The sequence below is a fragment of the Hevea brasiliensis genome, chromosome 17 (genome assembly GCF_030052815.1).
Source record: "Hevea brasiliensis isolate MT/VB/25A 57/8 chromosome 17, ASM3005281v1, whole genome shotgun sequence".
Classification (NCBI taxonomy): domain Eukaryota; kingdom Viridiplantae; phylum Streptophyta; class Magnoliopsida; order Malpighiales; family Euphorbiaceae; genus Hevea; species Hevea brasiliensis.
The window spans coordinates 41115586-41135827 of record NC_079509.1 but is presented as its reverse complement, the minus strand read 5'-3'; the positions used below and the strand labels follow the sequence as shown (position 1 = coordinate 41135827).

The 20242-nt window shown below is 36.0% G+C and overlaps 2 protein-coding genes across 13 annotated transcripts; one reads left to right on the top strand and one right to left on the bottom strand.

Annotated features, from left to right (window-relative positions):
- The first annotated feature begins 359 nt into the window (after nucleotides 1-359).
- Nucleotides 360-7066, top strand: LOC110671201 (cellulose synthase A catalytic subunit 7 [UDP-forming]). Of its 2 annotated transcripts, XM_058139283.1 has the most exons (13): nucleotides 360-520; nucleotides 759-954; nucleotides 1055-1257; nucleotides 1384-1477; nucleotides 1559-1673; nucleotides 2811-3077; nucleotides 3968-4313; nucleotides 4409-4672; nucleotides 4772-4984; nucleotides 5069-5276; nucleotides 5403-5599; nucleotides 5675-6028; nucleotides 6291-7066. In XM_058139283.1, the coding sequence occupies exons 1-13, from the start codon at nucleotides 446-448 to the stop codon at nucleotides 6870-6872; spliced, it is 3114 nt and encodes a 1037-aa protein (XP_057995266.1). In that variant the 5' UTR covers nucleotides 360-445; the 3' UTR covers nucleotides 6873-7066. The 2 variants fall into 2 exon arrangements, with proteins under 2 accessions (XP_057995266.1, XP_057995265.1); XM_058139282.1 differs by having other exon boundaries at nucleotides 363-520; nucleotides 1384-1673.
- LOC110671202 (pentatricopeptide repeat-containing protein At4g30700) lies at nucleotides 5025-19717 on the bottom strand. Of its 11 annotated transcripts, none has more exons than XM_058139288.1 (8): nucleotides 17217-19717; nucleotides 16811-16975; nucleotides 16061-16177; nucleotides 15932-15970; nucleotides 15509-15591; nucleotides 12077-12150; nucleotides 6299-6840; nucleotides 5025-5994 (listed from the first exon to the last, which is right to left on the bottom strand). In XM_058139288.1, the coding sequence occupies exon 1, from the start codon at nucleotides 19577-19579 to the stop codon at nucleotides 17243-17245; it is 2337 nt and encodes a 778-aa protein (XP_057995271.1). In that variant the 5' UTR covers nucleotides 19580-19717; the 3' UTR covers nucleotides 5025-5994; nucleotides 6299-6840; nucleotides 12077-12150; nucleotides 15509-15591; nucleotides 15932-15970; nucleotides 16061-16177; nucleotides 16811-16975; nucleotides 17217-17242. The 11 variants fall into 11 exon arrangements, with proteins under 11 accessions (XP_057995271.1, XP_021689294.2, XP_057995267.1 ...); XM_021833602.2 differs by having other exon boundaries at nucleotides 16811-16899; nucleotides 17217-19716; XM_058139284.1 differs by having other exon boundaries at nucleotides 16811-19716.
- Between the last annotated feature and the right edge of the window lie 525 nt (nucleotides 19718-20242).

Here is a 20242-nt window from a genome sequence, read left to right as displayed (position 1 = left end):
GTTACATGGCCAAGTGTCTAAATAATTAATTATACAGAAATCTTCTCAAAAATATTAAAAAAGAGTGTATAGCAAATTAATAACGCAACCTTGAAAAGAAAGGGACAAAAAAAAAAAAAAAGTCGTCACCATATTTTCTTTTTCAACACACTTTCTTAATTTGTAAAAATAAAACAAAAATTAAAGTACGTGAAAAATAAAGGCATGAGAGAAGTAGCAGACGAAGGGCACAAGGTAGTTGAAAAATATACGAAGCTTAGCTTTAGGGCAATGGCGACTCTGCAACCAACGCCCACCACCATCACCTCCCCCACCCCACCTCCCTTACCTGGACACACATTAGGTGAGAGAGACAGATCCCATATCCTACCCTTTTCATTCATTAAAAAGAAAGTCCCCCTTCTCTTCTCACCCTTAACCCATCGCTCTATTCCCTCCGTTCACCATGGAAGCCAGCGCTGGTCTTGTCGCTGGCTCTCACAACCGCAATGAGCTCGTCGTCATTCATGGCCATGAAGAGGTAACAAATAACCATGTGCATGCATGCATGTTTATGCTAAAATGTATGCGTTTTCTGTTTTTTCTTATTGATTCAACACCGAATGAGGTTGGAATTCATAACCTCACAGTCCTCTGGACATGATCATTGATTAATAGATAAATGGAGAGATTGTGTTTTGTGCTTTTGAAGGGAATAGACAAATCCAATGCCATTGAAGCGGAGCTCATTGGTTTTGTGTTTTCTTCTTTTTGTGCAGCCCAAGCCTTTGAAGAACTTGGATGGTCAAGTTTGTGAGATATGTGGGGATCAGATTGGCTTAACGGTGGATGGAGATCTGTTTGTGGCTTGCAATGAGTGTGGTTTTCCAGTTTGTAAGCCTTGCTATGAGTATGAAAGAAGAGAAGGAACTCAAGTTTGTCCTCAGTGCAAAACCAGATACAAGCGTCTCAAGGGTATGTGATTATACATACATATATTTGCTGCAAATTAACAGTATCATTCTTCTTGTTCTTGATCATTTTCCAATCTATTTTTCGTACGAAATTTGCACAGGCAGCGCCAGGGTTGCAGGAGACGATGATGAAGAGGACGTAGATGATATTGAACATGAGTTCAATATTGAAGATGGGCAAGAGAAGAACAAGCATCTCACAGAGGCTATGCTTCATGGGAAGATGGCCTATGGAAGAGGCCATGACGATGAGGAAAATAGCCAATTCCCACCAGTTATAGCCGCTGGAGTCAGATCCAGACCAGTAAGCAACTCTTCTTCGCTTTGGTTTTCCAATCTTTTCTCTACAATTTTCTTTAGCCAACTGAGTTCCACTAATCAAAATATTTCTACGGTTTTTAATAAAAATTAAGATTGGAAATTCATGCAGGTGAGTGGAGAGTTTCCTATGGGATCTTATGGAGATCAGATGTTGGCTTCTTCACTTCATAAACGAGTGCATCCGTATCCAGTTTCTGAGCCTGGTAGTATATACATCTATCATTGGTTGAAAGGATTGATTACTACCCTTTTTTTTTCTTCTCATAGTTTTGTAACAACGTTAGGAAGTGCAAGATGGGATGAGAAGAAGGAGGGAGGGTGGAAAGAGAGGATGGATGACTGGAAAATGCAGCAAGGCAATCTGGGACCTGAGCCTGATGATGATCCTGACGCAGTCATGTGAGTAACATCCACTTCTATTTTTATTTAGAAACATGATGTTTCTTATTTGCATGTGTACTACTTCAATTTAAAAAACAAAAAATGATTCAATGAGGTTGTGCATGCACAAGGATAATACTATTGAATTAAAAAAAAAAAAATCTCTTTCTAAGATGCAATTAAAATGTATTATTACTAAAAAAAACTTAATTAGCATTATTCATCGAAAACATAAATATGTGACTCCTACTTATTTTACAGATAGATCCCACCATAAATATTAGAAATTAGATTTAAATAATAATTTCTTTCTGGAATTAAGATGATTTAGCATACTTATACATGTATTAATTAGCTAATTTTTTTAAGAGTCATGTAATAAATGATGAGTAATTATCTATCCTTCACAATTCAAGAATAAGGGTATTTAAACTCAAAACCTTCCACTCTATGCTCTTTTAAAAATAAAACATGAATCCTAAATTAGAGTCGACTCTTTTATTTCAACGGATAAATTTTAATAACTGTCCCTGAATTTATATAGTTGTAACAATACAGTCCTTTAACTTTAAAATGTAACATAAAATCTCATAAACTTTCAAATTTTGCACAGTAAAATTCTTCTGACTTTCAATTATTGATTTTTCAGTTAGAAACTGATATAAATAGCTCCAACATGGCACTTAGTCAACATTTCTCTCTTCTCTCTTATGCAAAGTGTAAAATTATTCTTTTTACATATGAAAAATTATTATGTCTATAGAGAGAAAAATGATTCAATTTACACATGACTTGAGAGAAAAAAGAAAAATACTGACTAAGTCAATGCTGAAACTGTAGAGGTCAGCGTCTAACTGAAAAACTAGTAATTATAAGTTAGAGGGATTTTACTGTGCAAAATTTGAAAGTTAATGGGGTTTTATGTTACATTTTTAAGTTGAGGGACTGTAATGTTACAATTAGATAAGTTCAGGGATAGTTGTCAAAATTTATCCTATTTCAACATATTATGAGCAAACTAGAGAAGAATCTCTAGTTTTATCCCTTAGCCTGTATTCTTGGCACCTTGTTTATAATTATGAATTATTACCCTTGAAGCTAAGTCCTTAACATGGCTGTATATCATTTGATAGTGTAAACCAATAATGGGTGCAGGGTAGATGAGACAAGGCAGCCACTTTCGAGGAAAGTACCAATTGCATCTAGTAAGATCAACCCTTACAGAATGATTATTGTGGCCCGGCTTGTCATATTGGCCTTGTTTCTTCGGTATAGAATATTGAACCCAGTGCATGATGCAATTGGGCTCTGGCTAACATCTATCATCTGTGAAATCTGGTTTGCGTTTTCATGGATCCTTGATCAGTTCCCCAAGTGGCTTCCAATTGATCGCGAGACCTATCTTGATCGCCTCTCTATCAGGTATTACAGCTCTACAATTTTCATGGATAAAACTCTCTATATGAAAACTTTTAACATTTGTCTAGCTAATCCATTATTAGCCTGGTTGGCAAGTGAATATACTCATGAGGTGTTATTTTATTTTGAAACGGTAACTCCACCGTGGATGGCCTATGAGAATGGAGAGATTGAATTTAGTATTGCTTGGGAAAAAAAAAAAAATCTTACCTAAATTCAGTTTATTATTAATCCAACATATAAAAATGTGAGACTTATATATTTAATAGATGAGTTCTACTATACATTTTGTATTTTAAATTCACGATAGACTCAGTACATACAAAAAAAAAAAAAAAAAAAAAAAAACTTATCTATACTTAGTCTATGCACAAATATGTGGATCCTACTTAAAACTCATATATTTGTGTCTTTAATTCATGATAAACCAAGCCTAAACAAGAATTTTATGGAGCTTCAAAAATTGACTCATGAAATGGATAAATTTTTGCTTATACTTAATTTATTATAAACTCAAAATACAACATTAATTATAATAGAATCCATATGCAAAATAGCTTGATCCATAATAGATCCATATAAATTTTTCCCTTCAAAATGTTATTTTAGACATAATCTAATTAGTCTTCTTATGGAGTATAGAATCTTAAATTTGAGTTTCCATCCAGCAATATAATAAAGAATTATTACATGGGACATGTGAAGAACCACGCATATACTGTTTCATGTTATAATTTCACAAATATAATGAGCTTTTGATTTTAAGTGAGAGTTTGTAAAAAAGGTTATTTAGTATTGTGTAGCCTAGTATTACATAAGAGTCCATATGGCCTGCCGTAATTCATTTATTATGAAAAATCTTACGATGGTTAGTGATGAGTTTTGTGATGCAGGTATGAGAGGGAAGGTGAGCCTAATATGCTAGCTCCAGTGGATTTCTTTGTGAGTACTGTGGATCCTATGAAGGAACCTCCTCTTGTGACTGCAAATACTATATTGTCAATATTGGCCGTGGACTACCCAGTAGAAAAGATCTCATGTTACTTGTCAGATGATGGTGCTTCCATGTGCACCTTTGAAGCCTTATCTGAAACTGCTGAATTTGCTCGAAAATGGGTGCCATTTTGCAAGAAATTTAACATAGAGCCTCGAGCCCCTGAGATGTACTTTGCTTTAAAGGTGGATTATCTTAAGGACAAGGTTCAGCCTACCTTCGTTAAAGAACGAAGAGCTATGAAGGTTTGTGACTAATTTCTCTATACCATCTTTACTAATGGCAGGGCTTGGAGCTGTTTTGGCTAATGAATATTTGATATATTTTTGTGTTTTGAAAGAGAGAATATGAAGAATTCAAGGTTAGAATAAATGCAATTGTAGCAAAAGCACAAAAGGTTCCTCCAGAGGGATGGATCATGCAAGATGGGACTCCATGGCCTGGAAACAATACTAGAGATCACCCTGGAATGATTCAAGTGTTTCTGGGTCACAGTGGAGGTCATGATGTTGAAGGAAATGAGCTCCCTCGACTCGTTTATGTATCTCGTGAGAAGAGGCCTGGTTTTGCACATCACAAGAAAGCTGGTGCCATGAATGCCCTGGTAATTAATTACTAAACTTCCACAAGATCTTTCTTTTACATCCTGCAGCTTCAAGTTTGCAAGGCTTCGTTGCTTGATTTTTTCCTTGGCAATTCCCAGATTCGTGTCTCTGCAGTACTTACCAATGCTCCTTTCATGCTGAACTTGGATTGTGATCACTATGTCAATAACAGCAAGGCCGTTAGGGAAGCCATGTGTTTCTTGATGGATCCTCAGACAGGGAAGAAAATGTGCTATGTACAATTCCCTCAAAGATTCGATGGTATCGACAGACACGATCGATATGCAAACAGAAACACAGTCTTCTTTGATGTAAGTCATTTGTTTATAATATATAAATTTTGCATGGATGAAGTATCAAAATGATGTACCCGTCTAATCTCTATGTTTCTGCAGATTAACATGAAAGGTCTAGATGGAATTCAGGGTCCTGTGTATGTCGGGACAGGATGTGTTTTTAGAAGACAAGCCTTGTATGGTTATGAACCTCCGAAGGGTCCTAAGCGCCCAAAGATGGTTAGCTGTGACTGTTGCCCATGTTTCGGACGCCGTAAAAAGAAGCAATCTAAGAAAGGTGTCAATGGAGAAGCTATAAATCTTGAAGGTTGGTAAAAAAATTCATAGCTCACCGATCAATCTGTTATTGTTACTTGCTTCATAAAGCTTCTTTTTCCTTCATTCGTCATCCTAATATGTTCCATCATTTTTTTTTCTTTTCTTGTATTGGCAGGAATGGATGATGACAAGCAACTTTTGATGTCCCAAATGAATTTTGAGAAGAGATTTGGACAGTCAGCAATTTTTGTGACTTCAACTTTAATGGAAGAAGGTGGTGTCCCTCCTTCCTCAAGTCCTGCAGCTTTGCTTAAAGAAGCAATTCATGTGATTAGCTGTGGCTATGAGGACAAAACCGACTGGGGAACTGAGGTAACAACCAAAACTTCATAAATCCTCTAGGTACAAATTTTGCTCTCTTGATTAATGTTGCTTTTGCCTATGCAGCTTGGCTGGATTTATGGTTCAATTACAGAGGATATCCTTACTGGTTTCAAGATGCATTGTCGTGGCTGGAGATCCATCTACTGCATGCCAAAGAGACCTGCATTTAAAGGTTCAGCACCCATCAATCTATCTGATCGGCTCAACCAAGTGCTTCGGTGGGCTCTTGGTTCAGTTGAGATCTTCTTTAGTCGTCACAGCCCTGTCTGGTATGGCTACAAGGAAGGACAGCTCAAGTGGCTTGAGAGATTCGCATATGTCAACACAACCGTCTATCCCTTCACCTCTTTGCCACTCCTTGCATATTGTACCTTGCCTGCCATCTGCTTGTTGACAGATAAATTCATCATGCCAGAGGTAATGATATAATTGATTTGTCTCCAGTGAATCATGAAAGACTAACAAATAACACATGCATAGCTTTGAGAAGGCACAAAAGTTAAACATGGATTTTATCATCAGCCTAAATTACTTAACTTCAAGCCAACACGACACACGAGATTCATAAGAAACTCGATGAAGATTTAAGTAAATATGTTTCCAAATTCCTTGTTAGCATAAGCATAGCATGAACTGGTTTGTTTCTAAGACAATATTTAACATATTTATTACAATACAGATAAGCACCTTTGCAAGTCTTTTCTTCATTGCTTTGTTCATATCAATCTTTGCAACTGGTATTCTTGAGCTAAGATGGAGTGGGGTGAGCATTGAAGAATGGTGGAGAAATGAGCAATTTTGGGTCATTGGTGGTATATCAGCTCACCTCTTTGCTGTTGTGCAAGGTCTTCTGAAGGTTTTAGCTGGTATTGACACAAACTTCACAGTTACATCCAAGGCAACTGACGATGAAGAGTTTGGAGAACTATACACTTTTAAATGGACAACGCTCCTGATACCTCCAACTACCATCCTAATCATCAACCTTGTTGGCGTTGTTGCTGGAGTTTCAGATGCCATAAACAATGGATACCAATCATGGGGGCCATTATTTGGGAAGCTCTTCTTTGCCTTCTGGGTGATTGTCCATCTCTACCCATTCCTGAAAGGTCTGATGGGGCGGCAAAATAGGACACCAACCATTGTTGTTATCTGGTCTGTTCTCTTGGCTTCAATCTTCTCCTTGCTTTGGGTTCGAATAGACCCATTTGTCATGAAAACCAAGGGTCCTGACACCAAACAATGTGGAATCAACTGCTAAGAAGTTTGTTTTATATGTGCATCTCTGGAAGATATACGTACATTCTCGCTTTTACAAGTATATCAAATATGATGCATGAGTTAACAAAATGCAATCACAAGAAATAAAACTAGAGTGAAAATTTTTGTGCAACATTTTGCATTGTACCAAGTTTTGTAACTGAAGTGAGATTTGATTCTTATGTTGTTTTTTTACACCAACTTGCCCAAGGATTGCAGAATAATTTCAAGTTACCACCCTCTAATTGGGAAATAAAATATAATTTCTAAAGAATAAGAAATGGGACATGTAGAAAGAGATGATTCTCATTGATTTCAATTAATCTGTACATGGGTATATATATACAATTGATTCCTATAATTGTGTTCTACTAATTAGGAAAAAATCATAAATAAGAAATCCTAAATAGGAATACAGAATATACAGAGAAATAATATAGTGATTGACTTTCCATAACACTCCCCCTCAAGTTGGAGCATAAATGTTAATCATGCCCAACTTGTTACAAATGTAGTCAATCTTAGCTCCATTCAGAGCTTTTGTGAAAATATCTCCTAACTGCTCTCCAGTTTTGATGTGTCCTGTTGAGATGATCTGTTGTTGAATCTTTTCACGAATAAAGTGACAATCAATCTCAATATGTTTGGTCCGCTCATGAAACACCGGATTAGAAGCAATATGAAGAGCAGCTTGATTATCACACCACAATTTCGCAGGCAGGGAGGTCTTAAAACCTGTCTCATCTAGTAATTGAAGTATCCACATTACCTCACATACTGATTGTGTCATGGCTCTGTATTCGGATTCAGCACTAGATCGAGAAACTACACTCTGCTTCTTGCTTCTCCAAGACACCAAATTTCCTCCAATAAAAACGCAATATCCAGTAGTTGACCTCCTGTCAACCTTAGATCCAGCCCAGTCGGCATCTGAAAAACATTCAACATTCAAATGCCCATGATTGCCATATAGCAAACCTCTTCCTGGAGCGCCCTTCAGATAACACAAGATTTGTTCCAAGGCTTCCCAATGAGCAACAGTTGGGGAAGACATAAACTGACTTACCACACTAACGGCATAAGCAATGTCAGGACGAGTGACTGTAAGGTAGTTCAATTTTCCTACCAATCTCCTGTATCTCTCTGGATCTTCAAACAACTCACTATCCCCTGCTAACAGTTGTAAAGTTGGAGTCATTGGTGCGCTACAAGGCTTAGCACCTAATTTTCCTGTCTCTGTCAATAGATCGAGGACATATTTTCTTTGAGACAAGAAAATACCCTTCTTACTTCTTATAACTTCGATACCCAAGAAATACTTTAACAGTCCCAAGTCTTTGGTCTGAAACTGAGTTTGGAGGAAGGTTTTAAGAGATGAAATACCTGCAGAGTCACTCCCAGTGATGACAATGTCATCCACATAGACTACCAAGAGAATTAGGCCAGCCTCAGATTGCCTATAAAATACTGAGTGATCACACTTACTCTTTTGCATACCAAATTCCTGTACTGCTTCACTGAATCTCCCAAACCATGCCCTAGGACTTTGTTTCAAGTCATAAAGAGACTTCCGAAGCCTACAAACTTTACCCAACTCCCCCTGAGCAACAAACCCAGGTGGTTGCTCCATATACACCTCCTCCTGAAGATCACCATGAAGAAAAGCATTCTTGATATCCAATTGATGCAGGGGCCAATCATATGTAGCTGCTAAAGAGATAAACAAGCGAATAGAAGTAAGTTTAACTACAAGAGAAAAAGTATCAGAGTAATCAACCCCATATGTCTGAGCATATCCTTTTGCTACAAGGCGTGCTTTTAACCTAGCCACAGAACCATCAGGATTTACCTTTACTGTAAATACCCACAGAACCATCAGGATTTACCTTTACTGTAAATACCCATTTGCATCCAATAACTTTCTTACCAGTGGGCAAAGGCAATAGTTCCCATGTACCATTAGCATTTAAAGCCTCCATTTCCTCTTTCATAGCATCACACCAGCCAGGATGAGACAGTGCCTTATTAACAGTATTAGGGATAGGAACAGAGTCTAAAGAAGTAACAAAACACCGAGAACAAGAAGACAATTGATTATAAGAAACAAAAGAAGAGATAGGGTAAGTACATGAACGTTTACCTTTACGAAGAGCAATGGGTAAGTCTAGATCAGAATCATGATCAGTATGAGGTACAGGATCGCCCAACGAAGTAGTTGGTGGAGGATCTGAGTCAGGAATCTCCAATCTCCTGGAATAAACATGAACAACGGGAGGTCGAGTAGGTCTAGAGACAGAAAGAACAGGCTGTGGGAGAGGACTAGACATTGGTTGGACAGTATATATTAAGAGATCATCCTCCTCCCCCTGACTTTCATACACAAATGATGGAGGAAAAAATGGAGTGGACTCAAAAAATGTGACATCTGCAGAAACAAGATAACGATTAAGAGTAGGAGAGAAACAACGGTACCCTTTTTGGAGCCGGGAGTACCCAAGGAAGACACATTTGAGAGATTTTGGATCCAATTTAGTAACCTGTGGACGAACATCACGCACAAAACAGGTACAACAAAAAATACGGGGTTCAATAGGGAACAAAGATTTTGTAGGAAACAAAGTAGTATAAGGAATATCCCCATTAAGAACAGAAAACGGCATACGATTGATCAAAAAACATGTCAGAGAAGCGCATCCGCCCAAAAGTGTTTAGGTACTTTCATTTGAAAAAGAAGAGCACGAGTTACCTCAAGAAAATGACGATTTTTTTTTTCGGCCACGCCATTTTGGGATGGGGTATCCGCACAGGAAGACTGATGAAGAATGCCATTTTGTGTCATATAAGACTGAAATTGCGCTGAAAAGTATTCTTTGGCATTATCACTTCTTAATATGCGCACAGAAATATTAAATTGAGTTTTGATTTCATTACAAAAGGCACAAAAGATAGAAAACAACTCAGAACGATTCTTCATTAAATATAACCAGGTAACACGAGAGTAATCATCAACAAAAGTAACAAAATAACGAAATCCAGTTTTAGATGTAATAGAACAAGGACCCAAAACATCAGAATGAACTAACTCAAAAGGGGATGAAGCCCGTTTATTGACTCTAGACACAGAAGGCAAACAATGATGTTTTGCAAACTGACACGACTCACATTCTAAATCGATAAAGACGAAATTGAGGACACAGCTTCTTCATGGTAGACAAAGAAGGATGACCCAATCTACAATGAGCTTCAAGAGGTGTTAAGGTACTGGAGCAAACAAGCGACCGCGGTACATGATTTTCCAGAATGTAGAGACCACCTGACTCGCGTCCTCTACCAATAATCTGATTCGTCGTAAGATCCTGAAACAAACACTGATTAGGAAAAAAGGAAACAAAATAATTTAAGGTACGAGTAAGTTTACTAACAGAAAGTAGATTAAAAGAGAATTTTGGTAGACACAAAACAGAAGACAAAGAAATTGACGAAGTCGGGTTCGCAGTTCCAGAACCCATGACACAAGAAGTAGAACCATCAGCTAAAGTAACAGTAGAGGAAGTGAGATTAGACTAAAAAGCAAATAGAAGACTAGAATTACCTGTCATGTGATCTGTTGCACCAGAATCAATAACCCATTTGGATGAAGAAGACACAAGGCATGTAGTGGATTTACCTGACTCAGCGATCGCAGTGACAGGGAAACTGATAGGCTTTAGAGATGCCTGATACTGGGAAAATTGTGCAAAATCCTCTGCAGATACCAAAATAGTTTTCTCAGAGGAAGATACTGTAGAATTCTCTGCTGCCATATTTGCCATCTGTGATCGCTGATTTTTCCTCAGAAGTTGCGGACAATTATATTTTGTATAGCCAGGCTCATGGCAATAATAACAAATGACTCCTCTTGAGTCCTGATTAGAACTAGCCTCTCCATTACGATTATACATTTGCTGTAATTCCTCCTCTACTTCCTCTTCTATTACCTGTTGTCCATTTGGATTACGGCTAATAAGAGCACTCTTGGCGGTGTGAAGATTGAGTACTCTCTGCACAAGGACCCATGTGAACGTTTCATGCAAAGAGGAAATCTCGAATCGAGAGAATCGAGATTTAGCATCTCATACTCAAGGAAGGCCTACAAGAAAACTCATAATGCCGATTGCTCCCGTTGGGCCTGCTGAACTTTAACATCAGGACTAAAAGGCAACAATACATTAAGTTCCTCATATACCCGTTTAAAATCCATAAAATAAGCCGTGAGAGACTTATCATCTTTCTCAGCACGGTAAAATGCCTTACAAACATCATAAATACGGAGATATTCCCTTTACGAATCTGAAAATCTAAGTAATCCATCAATTCCTTAACAAATTCACGGTGATTAATTAAACTAATTACCTCACTATGAATCGAGTTCAAGTCAGAAACAACCGAGCATCCTCCCTTAGCCAAGTTTGTCGTGTATCATCGGTGGGTGAATCTTTAGTAAGGTGATCATCCTTATCAATGCTACGCAAATAGACCCTAATGATCTTACTCCACCTGTAATTCGAACCATTAAGTTTGTGTTCCGTGATCTTAGTCATCACCGGAATCACATCAGAAATAACATTCTTATTGTCTGCCATTTGTTGAGACAAAGAAAACTAACCGAAACGCTAATCCAAAGTGCTTATAGCAGCAAAATAACCCAAAATCACAAATCAAGCAACTACCGAAATAAGATCTGAGAGTCAAACCTCAGAAGTCCTTTAATGGTATCTTTGGATCGTGCAACAAAGACACGGTGGTGGAATGAGGGGGTTGAGGCGACGGCGGCGAGGTTGATCGGGATTGAAACGGCCGGTCGGCGGCCAAGGTCTCTCCTGAGCTGGGTAGTGAGAACAAATAGTCACCCTAGATTGATGACCTGCTCTGATACCATGTAGAAAGAGATGATTCTCATTGATTTCAATTAATCTGTACATGGGTATATATATACAATTGATTCCTATAATTGTGTTCTACTAATTAGGAAAAAATCATAAATAAGAAATCCTAAATAGGAATACAGAATACAGAATATACAGAGAAATAATATAGTGATTGACTTTCCATAACAGGACAGAAGGTCCCATATAAAAGTCTTTCAATAGTTCAATCGATGTGAAAGGCAATCTTCCGAAGTATACTAGATGATGCTTCAAGGAGAACGTTTTATTTTGTTTTTACCTTGAGTTTGTTTTCTAAAGGACAGGCATTCTACAGTATTGTCCTCAGTTGCAAAGTAGAGCTCCTATGCTTATCTACAAAAAAAAATCCATTAAAGGAAATCCTAACGTCCACAAAGACTGCCAAGAACATGTTCAAATTCATAAACAAGAAATGACTACACAAGGAAAAGCAATACAAATAAGATTTCAGGTATGTGTTGAAACCATTTTTTTTTTTTTTGTAACCATCCAAATGTTTACGTTAAAAAGGGTAAATCACAAAACCTCCCTTGACTTGCTCAAAATATACATTTGGATCCTCACCTTTTTTTTTTCCCCGCTTTCAAAGTGAATTAAATGGCCCTTAACTTTTTTGTTCATTTACATTTAATAATTTTTTCAAAACCATACACACTTTAGTCTCTCACTTTTTAAATGAAACAAATTTTGGACCTTGAAATTTTAAACAAGACAACCTTTAGTATCTAAATAAATGGATGGAAATGCATAACATCAGGAACTAAATAGTTGTTCCATTTAAAAACTCAAGGATAAATTGTACATTGCTTTAAGGAGAGGACAAAAGTTATATTTCAGCTCACTTTCAGAAAAGCAAGACTCAGCTGTGTATTTTACCAAAAGTCAATTATTGTACACAATACAACAAGAGAAGAAAACCATTGTTTTCTAATAGGATATTGCATGCACATCCAGGAAAAGTTTGCATATTGAGGCATGCTTGACCTTTTACCATGAGAAAAAGAAAAGTGACTCTACATATGGAAAGAGAAAAAAAATTAACATTAAAAATCAATTAATCATATCTAGTTTTCAAGGATTTGAATCCAATGTGATAAATTTCAACAATTATCTCTGAACTTATACGATTATAACTCCCCAGTCCCTCAATTTAAAAATGTAACATAAAACTCTCTCAGCTTTTAAATTTTGTACAGTAAAATCCCTCTCACCTCCAATCACCAGTTTCCCGATTAAACACTGACATGGACAAATCCAATATGGCACTTAGTCAACATTTCTCTTTCATGCCACGTATAACAAGACCATCCTTCAATTTTAGTAGTTAATACCGTTGTCCTTCAACTTTGTCATTTGTAATATCATTATCCCACAACTTTACATCAATGTAATACCATTGTGGTTTAAAACTACATTTTCATAATCCCATCCAATATAAATATACCATAACTAGAGTTTTTAATCTTAGATTTAACTTTTTTACATTAATGTAATGGTATATTTATATTGGATGTGATCATGAGAATGTAGTTTTAAACCACAATAGTGTTACATTGATATAAAGTTGTGGGATAATAATGTTACAAATGGCAAAGTTAAAGGATAAGTAAAATTGAATGATGATCTTGTTATACGTGAAATGAAAGAAGAAAGACAAATGTTGTCTAAATTCCACAACCCACGTTGAATTTATCAACGTTAGCTTTTAATTGGGAAACCGGTGATTGGAGGTCAGAGGGATTTTACAGTGCAAAATTTAAAAGTTGATAAAGTTTTATATTATATTTTTAAGTTGAGAGACTGTGATGTTACAATCTCTTAAATTCAAGAACAGTTACTGAAATTTATCTATTTTTTAGCACAAAAGGTGAGAGAGACTTGAAAGGTATGAGGCCTTTGTGTTTTCAAACCATATTTGTTTTCTCAACCTTAATAGAAGAAAAAAGAGATGACAAAGCAGGGACTAAGACCCTAGTCTCTAATGAAGGAGAAGAGAAGAGTAAGGGCTTCAACCTGTGACTCTCAAATCATGAAGGAGGAGGAGAAGGAGAATAATATGAATAGTTTTGTTAAGTTTTTAGAAAGAAAGAGAATAAGAAGATAAATAACTTAGGGCTCAAACTCTGAAGAAGGAAAATAGTTTTTAGGATTCAAATCCATAACTTTGTGAAGGAGGACAATAAGAAAGAAGAAATCCCATAATTTTATGCAGGCTCTGATACCATGTTAAGTTTTGGAAAGAGACAACAAGAAGAAAAAGACAAAGAAAGGAAGAAAAAAACACAAAGGCTATAAAGACTACATTTTTCATTTCACTTCACACACTTTACATAAAAACTTTTAAAACGGAAGATAGAAGATATAAATCCATATATTACTCCTAAAATCCCTTGAATTATGGAGATAAATCATTTTGTAAATTATCCTAAAATCACTTGAATTATGGAGATAAATCATTCTCCAAATTAAGGAGTGATCTTCTCCTTAAATTAAGGAAAATCTCATCAACTCTCACATATATGAAATTGGTTTACTGAATGTTTCAAAAGAATACCATCCCATTGGCTTATATCCAAACCAGGCTTTTAGCTTATTATATATGCCTCAATCTTTTGCCTTTTCCAAATAGGTACCTTCTTGTGTAAGATTCACCTTTATTTAGTTACAAGTGATATGAAATTGGAGTAATGTTTATCTACTGCATGGCCTACAAACTAGATGAAAAAGCATGTTGAGGTTTGGTATCAAGGTATTGTTGCTAAAATTTATGCTTCAAAGGAGCAAAGTTTCTAGATGATAGTTCTGTAGTAACTCTCACACAAACTAAATAAAATAGTTTTAAAAGTTAAAAGCAAGGATCTGTCTAAAACTAAGTAGGAGTTGTACATGTGTGAATAACATTCTAATGAGTTTCATTAGGCCTTGATAACCACCTGAATGGCTATATAGACTATATTATCTTCTTTTGTCAATATTAACTATTAAAGGGAGACTATGTGATGCAGTACAAGAAAATAAGATTTAGGGATTGTTTTGATTTAATTTTTATTGTAAAACTAGAAAGATTATATTTCTATTATTTAGGAAATATTGGTAGTATTTTTATTATCAAGGAATTCTATCATCACCATCATCATCATCATCATCATCATCATCATCATCATCATCATCATCATTATTATTATTATTATTATTTAGGAAGTAGTATTTTAATTATTTAGGAAGTTTGTTTTGTCTAGTATCCCTAGTTAGAATTGGAATTAGGGTTCCTAATCCTAATGTGATTAGGTTTGCAAAACACTATAAATAGGGCTAGGATCTCTACATATTTAGAGACTATTTTTGATAATTGACTATTGATAATAATAATAATAAAATTGAGAATTTTTCCCCCCTTTAAGAATTCGTTTCTCACCCCTTTGTTTCCCAATACTCTATTGATTCTACATCACAATGTCTTTTAATAGATGATTTATTCTCAAATAAACTATTCCAAAGCACAAAGAAAATCAAATATTCTATTTTATCATAGCATGAAACCCTAGCATCATCACAACTTTAAATCAGCAGAACAGTTTTCTAGCTAAGATATTATGAAAAAGCAGTAGTGACATGAGACATCAAACCACGAACAAAATATATCACTTACACCTATAATATAGAGTTATTAACAATCCTTCAAATTACGTACCACTGAATACAATGAGACTTGGCTCCATAAACAAGCAAATGGTTCACTCATCAAAATCTTAAAGAAAGAGTTACCCTTTTAACCTATCAATTGCGACATAGTAATTAGTTCCAGAACCACCTAAGAAACAATTGCATTATGGCATGACCAATGTGCAGTCCTAATAATCATAGAACAAACAAATAGCTCAATAACAACAACAATCACAACTAAACCTTAATTCCAAACTAGTTGGGTTTAGCTATATGGATAAACAAATAGGTCAGAGCAAAGCTAAATTTACCATTATGCTTTACATGTGAATTGCAACACAAGTGCGTGAGTGTGCGTGTGTAAAGAGAGAGAGAGAGAGAGAGAGAGAAGGCATCTATCTAATCCTTGAGAGTAAAAAACATATGGAGGATCCCATTGCCTGCTTCATACCAATAGCAGAGCAAATAGCAGCCTTCAAGGAGTCTATATCTGCTTGAATAAAAGTAGAAATCAAATAAAGATGCTAGATATTTGTCTCTTCAAAAACCAATTCCAATGATCTTTTACAGCCAAAAATACCTTTGCCCCTCCAGTCAGTGGAAGACGAAGAGTGGTTGCCTCCATATCTTCCAAAGCCCCAGATAATGAAATTAAATGATCTCTTTCAAGTAAAGCCCAATCATCTAGGTAGGCCATCTGAGTCGACCATTGAAGCAATTAGATTATGGCATAACTACTTAATTGACAAAAGAAATAGAAAATATTAGTTTTCAAAATAAAGGACTGAAAATAAAACAGAAGTTATAAATTAACTCTTAAATACTAATATAAAATAATAGTTTTTCCTAGAATATTTTCTTGTACAGAAATGTGTTCTCTCTCTGGTTACACAGAAATAAGGATACATCAGAATTTTCATCATTAGAAACTTCATCCTATAATTTTGGATAGCTAAGATATTGTGATAATAGATACATTTTCGAAAACAATTTAATTATACAAGCAAAATTCAGAAAGTGAAGGACAGTGCAGCGTTCCATAGATGACTAATTATCACAAAATGTCTCCATAACTGAGAAAACATATTTCACTTATTCCAGTCAATAATAATAATAATAATAACCTATTCAACGTAGATATTTACCATAGATTGAATGACCAGCTAAAAGAAATTCAATTTGGGGTTAAGTTGAAGAGGGTTAATTTTTCCACATTGAAACATATAAAAAGTATAAAGAGCATAGCGTATAGCATGCATGAAAACAGGTAAGCATGCTTCTTCAACGACATTTTTCAATAACATCACGAGTCAAAAAAAATTAAGATTACCTGATAAGTGTCTGACATCCTGAGAATGCTTGAAATTTGTAGGAACAATTAAAAGAGCTTGGAACTTCCTCACTTCAATTCAACTGAATCTGAATATAAAAGTAAAGGAACATAACAGAAATGATCTGGCCTTTACATGCTATGAAGAGCATTGGCTTGATATAACTGGTTTTCATATTGACATCAAGAATTAGGTAAACATAGAATTTAAACAACCAAAAAAAAAAAAAAAAAAAAAACCTGCTAGTTAATAATTTTTAACAAAGTCTTTCGAATATTCAGTGACTTGGTAAGTTTCAATGAAATGTCATGCATCTCAAAATGACAGTTTCATTGTCCTGCTTTATCACTGCTATATAATCAACAAAAGTGTGAGAGATTAGATGATTGTTCAATACTCACATACCATAATCATTGTAGACAACAAATTTGTCACCAATAGTCTCCACAAGAACACACACCATCCTTGAAATGATGGAACCTTTTCGCATCCCTTACCACAATAACCCTCTCTGTAATCTTAGATATAAATTTAGTTGCTGTATGACAATCTAAACAAACCCGGAGATTCTTAATGATCCTAATTTCAGTTCCAGGTTCAGTAGAGATAAGGCCAAAAACAATAGCTAACTTCTCACTATGAACCTTCATCATCAGTTCCTTCTCTTCCTCCTCCACATCATGTAAAGCAGTATCTGTCTCTGTCTGAAATCCAGCCTCCTTCATCTTTGCAGTCAAATTATCAAGCTCTGAATAGATTGCTTTTGATTGAGGATGGGACCGATCACCAGACGTGAAGACATGTGGAACCTGGCCAACCTCAATTAAGGTGCAGCCTGGAGTCTTTATCAGGTTTCTACTCTTAGCTGTTTGTCTCACTAAAGCAGCTTGTGGATAGTTCCTCTCAGTGGAGTAAATATTTGACATCAAGACATAGTAACCCATGTTTTGTGGGTCCAATTCAAATAGCATTTGGGATGCCACACGGCCTAGGCTAGTGTCCTTGTGAATCATGCAAGCACCGAGCAACGCACCCCACACAGGGGGACCTGGTTCAACAGGCATTCTCTTGATAAATTGCAAAGCATCCTGCAATTTTCCTGCTCGCCCAAGGATGTCAACCATGCACGCATAATGCTCAGGTAAGGGTTCAAGCCCATAGTCATGGACCATGCAATGGAAAATTTCATCTCCTTCTCTTACTAAGCCAGCATGACTGCAAGCATACAATGCAGAAAGAAAAGTGACTCTAGATGGTCGAATGCCAGAATTCAACATCTCATAGAAGAGTTCTAGAGCTTCCTGCCCATGCCCATGGACACCATATCCAGAAATCATGGCATTCCAAGTTACCTCATTCTTCTGAGGCATTGACTCAAATAATTGCCGAGCCTCTAAAATGCTCCCACACTTTGCATACATGTCGATTAAAGCAGTTGAAACATATATATTAGACTCAAAGCTCTTATTCTCAACTAAACCATGTACCCATTTTCCTAGACTCAAGGCTCCAAGTTGAGCACAAGCTGAAAGAATACTTGTAACTGTGACAGGATTTGGACTGACATTAGACATCTGCATTTCTTGAAAAAGAGAAATTGCTGTTTCTGTTAAACCATTTTGGGTATAACCTGCTATCATGGCATTCCAAGAAGCTAAAGTTTTCTCTGAAGATTCATCAAAAAGTTGTCGTGCTGATTCCATTTCATTTAATCTACAATATACTGTAGTCAAGGCAGTTGAAACAGAAGAATGTGAAACAGTACCAGATTTCACACAAAAGCCATGAATGCAGTTAGTAAGAAGTAAATGACCAAAAGGGGAATATACAGGAATCAATCCCACAATTGAGCTTGAATTAACCTTCTCTCCAGAACCAAGCCACTCTCTGAACAATCTCACTGAAGACTCTATCTCACCATTGCAAGTAAACCCGGAAATCATAGCATTATAAGATATCAAATCTTTTCTGCCAATATCCCTAAACAATAGGTTTGCTGTCTCAACGTTGCCACATTTGGAATACAATGAAATCAAACCCGTAAGCAAAGAAATATGAGAATGAAAGCCCAACTTTATTGCCAAGCATTGAATCTCCATCCCTAATCTCAACTTCTGTAATTCTGCCACAGCTGGCAACACTGCTATTACTGTAGTGGCATCAAACCGTGGCCCATTACCAGAAACCATATCCTTAAAACGTCTGATGGAGTCCTCATAACAACATACCCTCACCAAACCAGAAATTATCGTGTTACACAAAACAGTATCTCTATGAGGCAACCTATCAAACACCTTCTGCGCCCAATCTTCCCTAAAGAGTTTAAAGTGCATATCGACGAGAGCAGAACCAACATATAAGTCTGAACCAAACCCATCAACAATAGCATTCCCATGAAGCAACAATCCAACCTTGGCATCCCCAAAACTCGCAGCAGCTGATATAACAAAAGCATAAGTAAAGTTATCAGGATGAAGACCACGCCTTCTTCTCAAATGGGTAAAGAGTGAAATGGACTGCAGAGGCGAGCCATTGTCAGAGAAGCCCTTGATGAGGACGTTGAAGAGGAAAATATCGGGTTTTGGGATGGAGAAGAAGAGGGAATGTACGCGGGAAGTGGAGCTGAAATCGAAGAGCTTGTGGGTGAGTTTGGTGGCAACTGCAATGTCCGTGTGGAGACCGTGGAGGAGAAGCTGGGCGTGGATTTGGGTTAGGTGAGACAGAGAGGTGGCTTTGTTGAGGAGATTGAGGAAGAAGTAGTGGGACATCTGAATCCATTTGGTTTTAAGGGAAGGTTGATGACCGGTTTTAATAGGATTTTACCATTTAACAGCATCTCAAACTGGCGGGAAACAGAGTGAGTCTCTCGCAATCTCTCTTGTCTTTTCAATTTTAAATTAAGGTATAGGATTTGAATTAGTAATCTCCCATATTAAGATGATTTAATAGTTTTTTATATTATTAAACTATATTTTCATATCAATAGGCCGTTGAATAAGCGAAAGTGAATATAAACATTATATTTGGTGTTCAAATTTTATAATTTCTACTAATAGGAAATTTTTACTTGAATATTACTTAGTCTGAATGTGAATTAATCTCATCTATAGATAAGTGGAATGAAACGGTACAAATAAAAAAATAATATATAGTTTGGTCTAGGAGTAAGCATTATTTAATTCAAATCGAATAAATCAAATTGAACCTCCTTAATTCGATAATTCGATTGGTTTTTAATATAATTCGGTTCGATTTGATTTTATATTATAAAAATTTCAGTTATTTCAGTTCGGTTCAATTTTAAAGATAAAAAAATCAATTAAATCGAACCGAACTAAATAGGTTTATTGATTTTTGAATTTATTTATTTTTATTGAAAATTTATGAATTATATGTAATTATATATATATAAATTGTTCAATTTCATTGAT

Coding starts and splice junctions, on each gene's coding strand:
- LOC110671201 (XM_058139282.1), top strand. CDS start 446: ATGGAAGCCAGCGCTGGTCTTGTCGCTGGCTCTCACAACCGCAATGAG. Junction 955..1,054: donor CAGATACAAGCGTCTCAAGG/GTATGTGATTAT, acceptor AAATTTGCACAG/GCAGCGCCAGGGTTGCAGGA. Junction 5,600..5,674: donor AAACCGACTGGGGAACTGAG/GTAACAACCAAA, acceptor TTGCCTATGCAG/CTTGGCTGGATTTATGGTTC.
- LOC110671202 (XM_058139288.1), bottom strand. CDS start 19,579: ATGTCCCACTACTTCTTCCTCAATCTCCTCAACAAAGCCACCTCTCTG.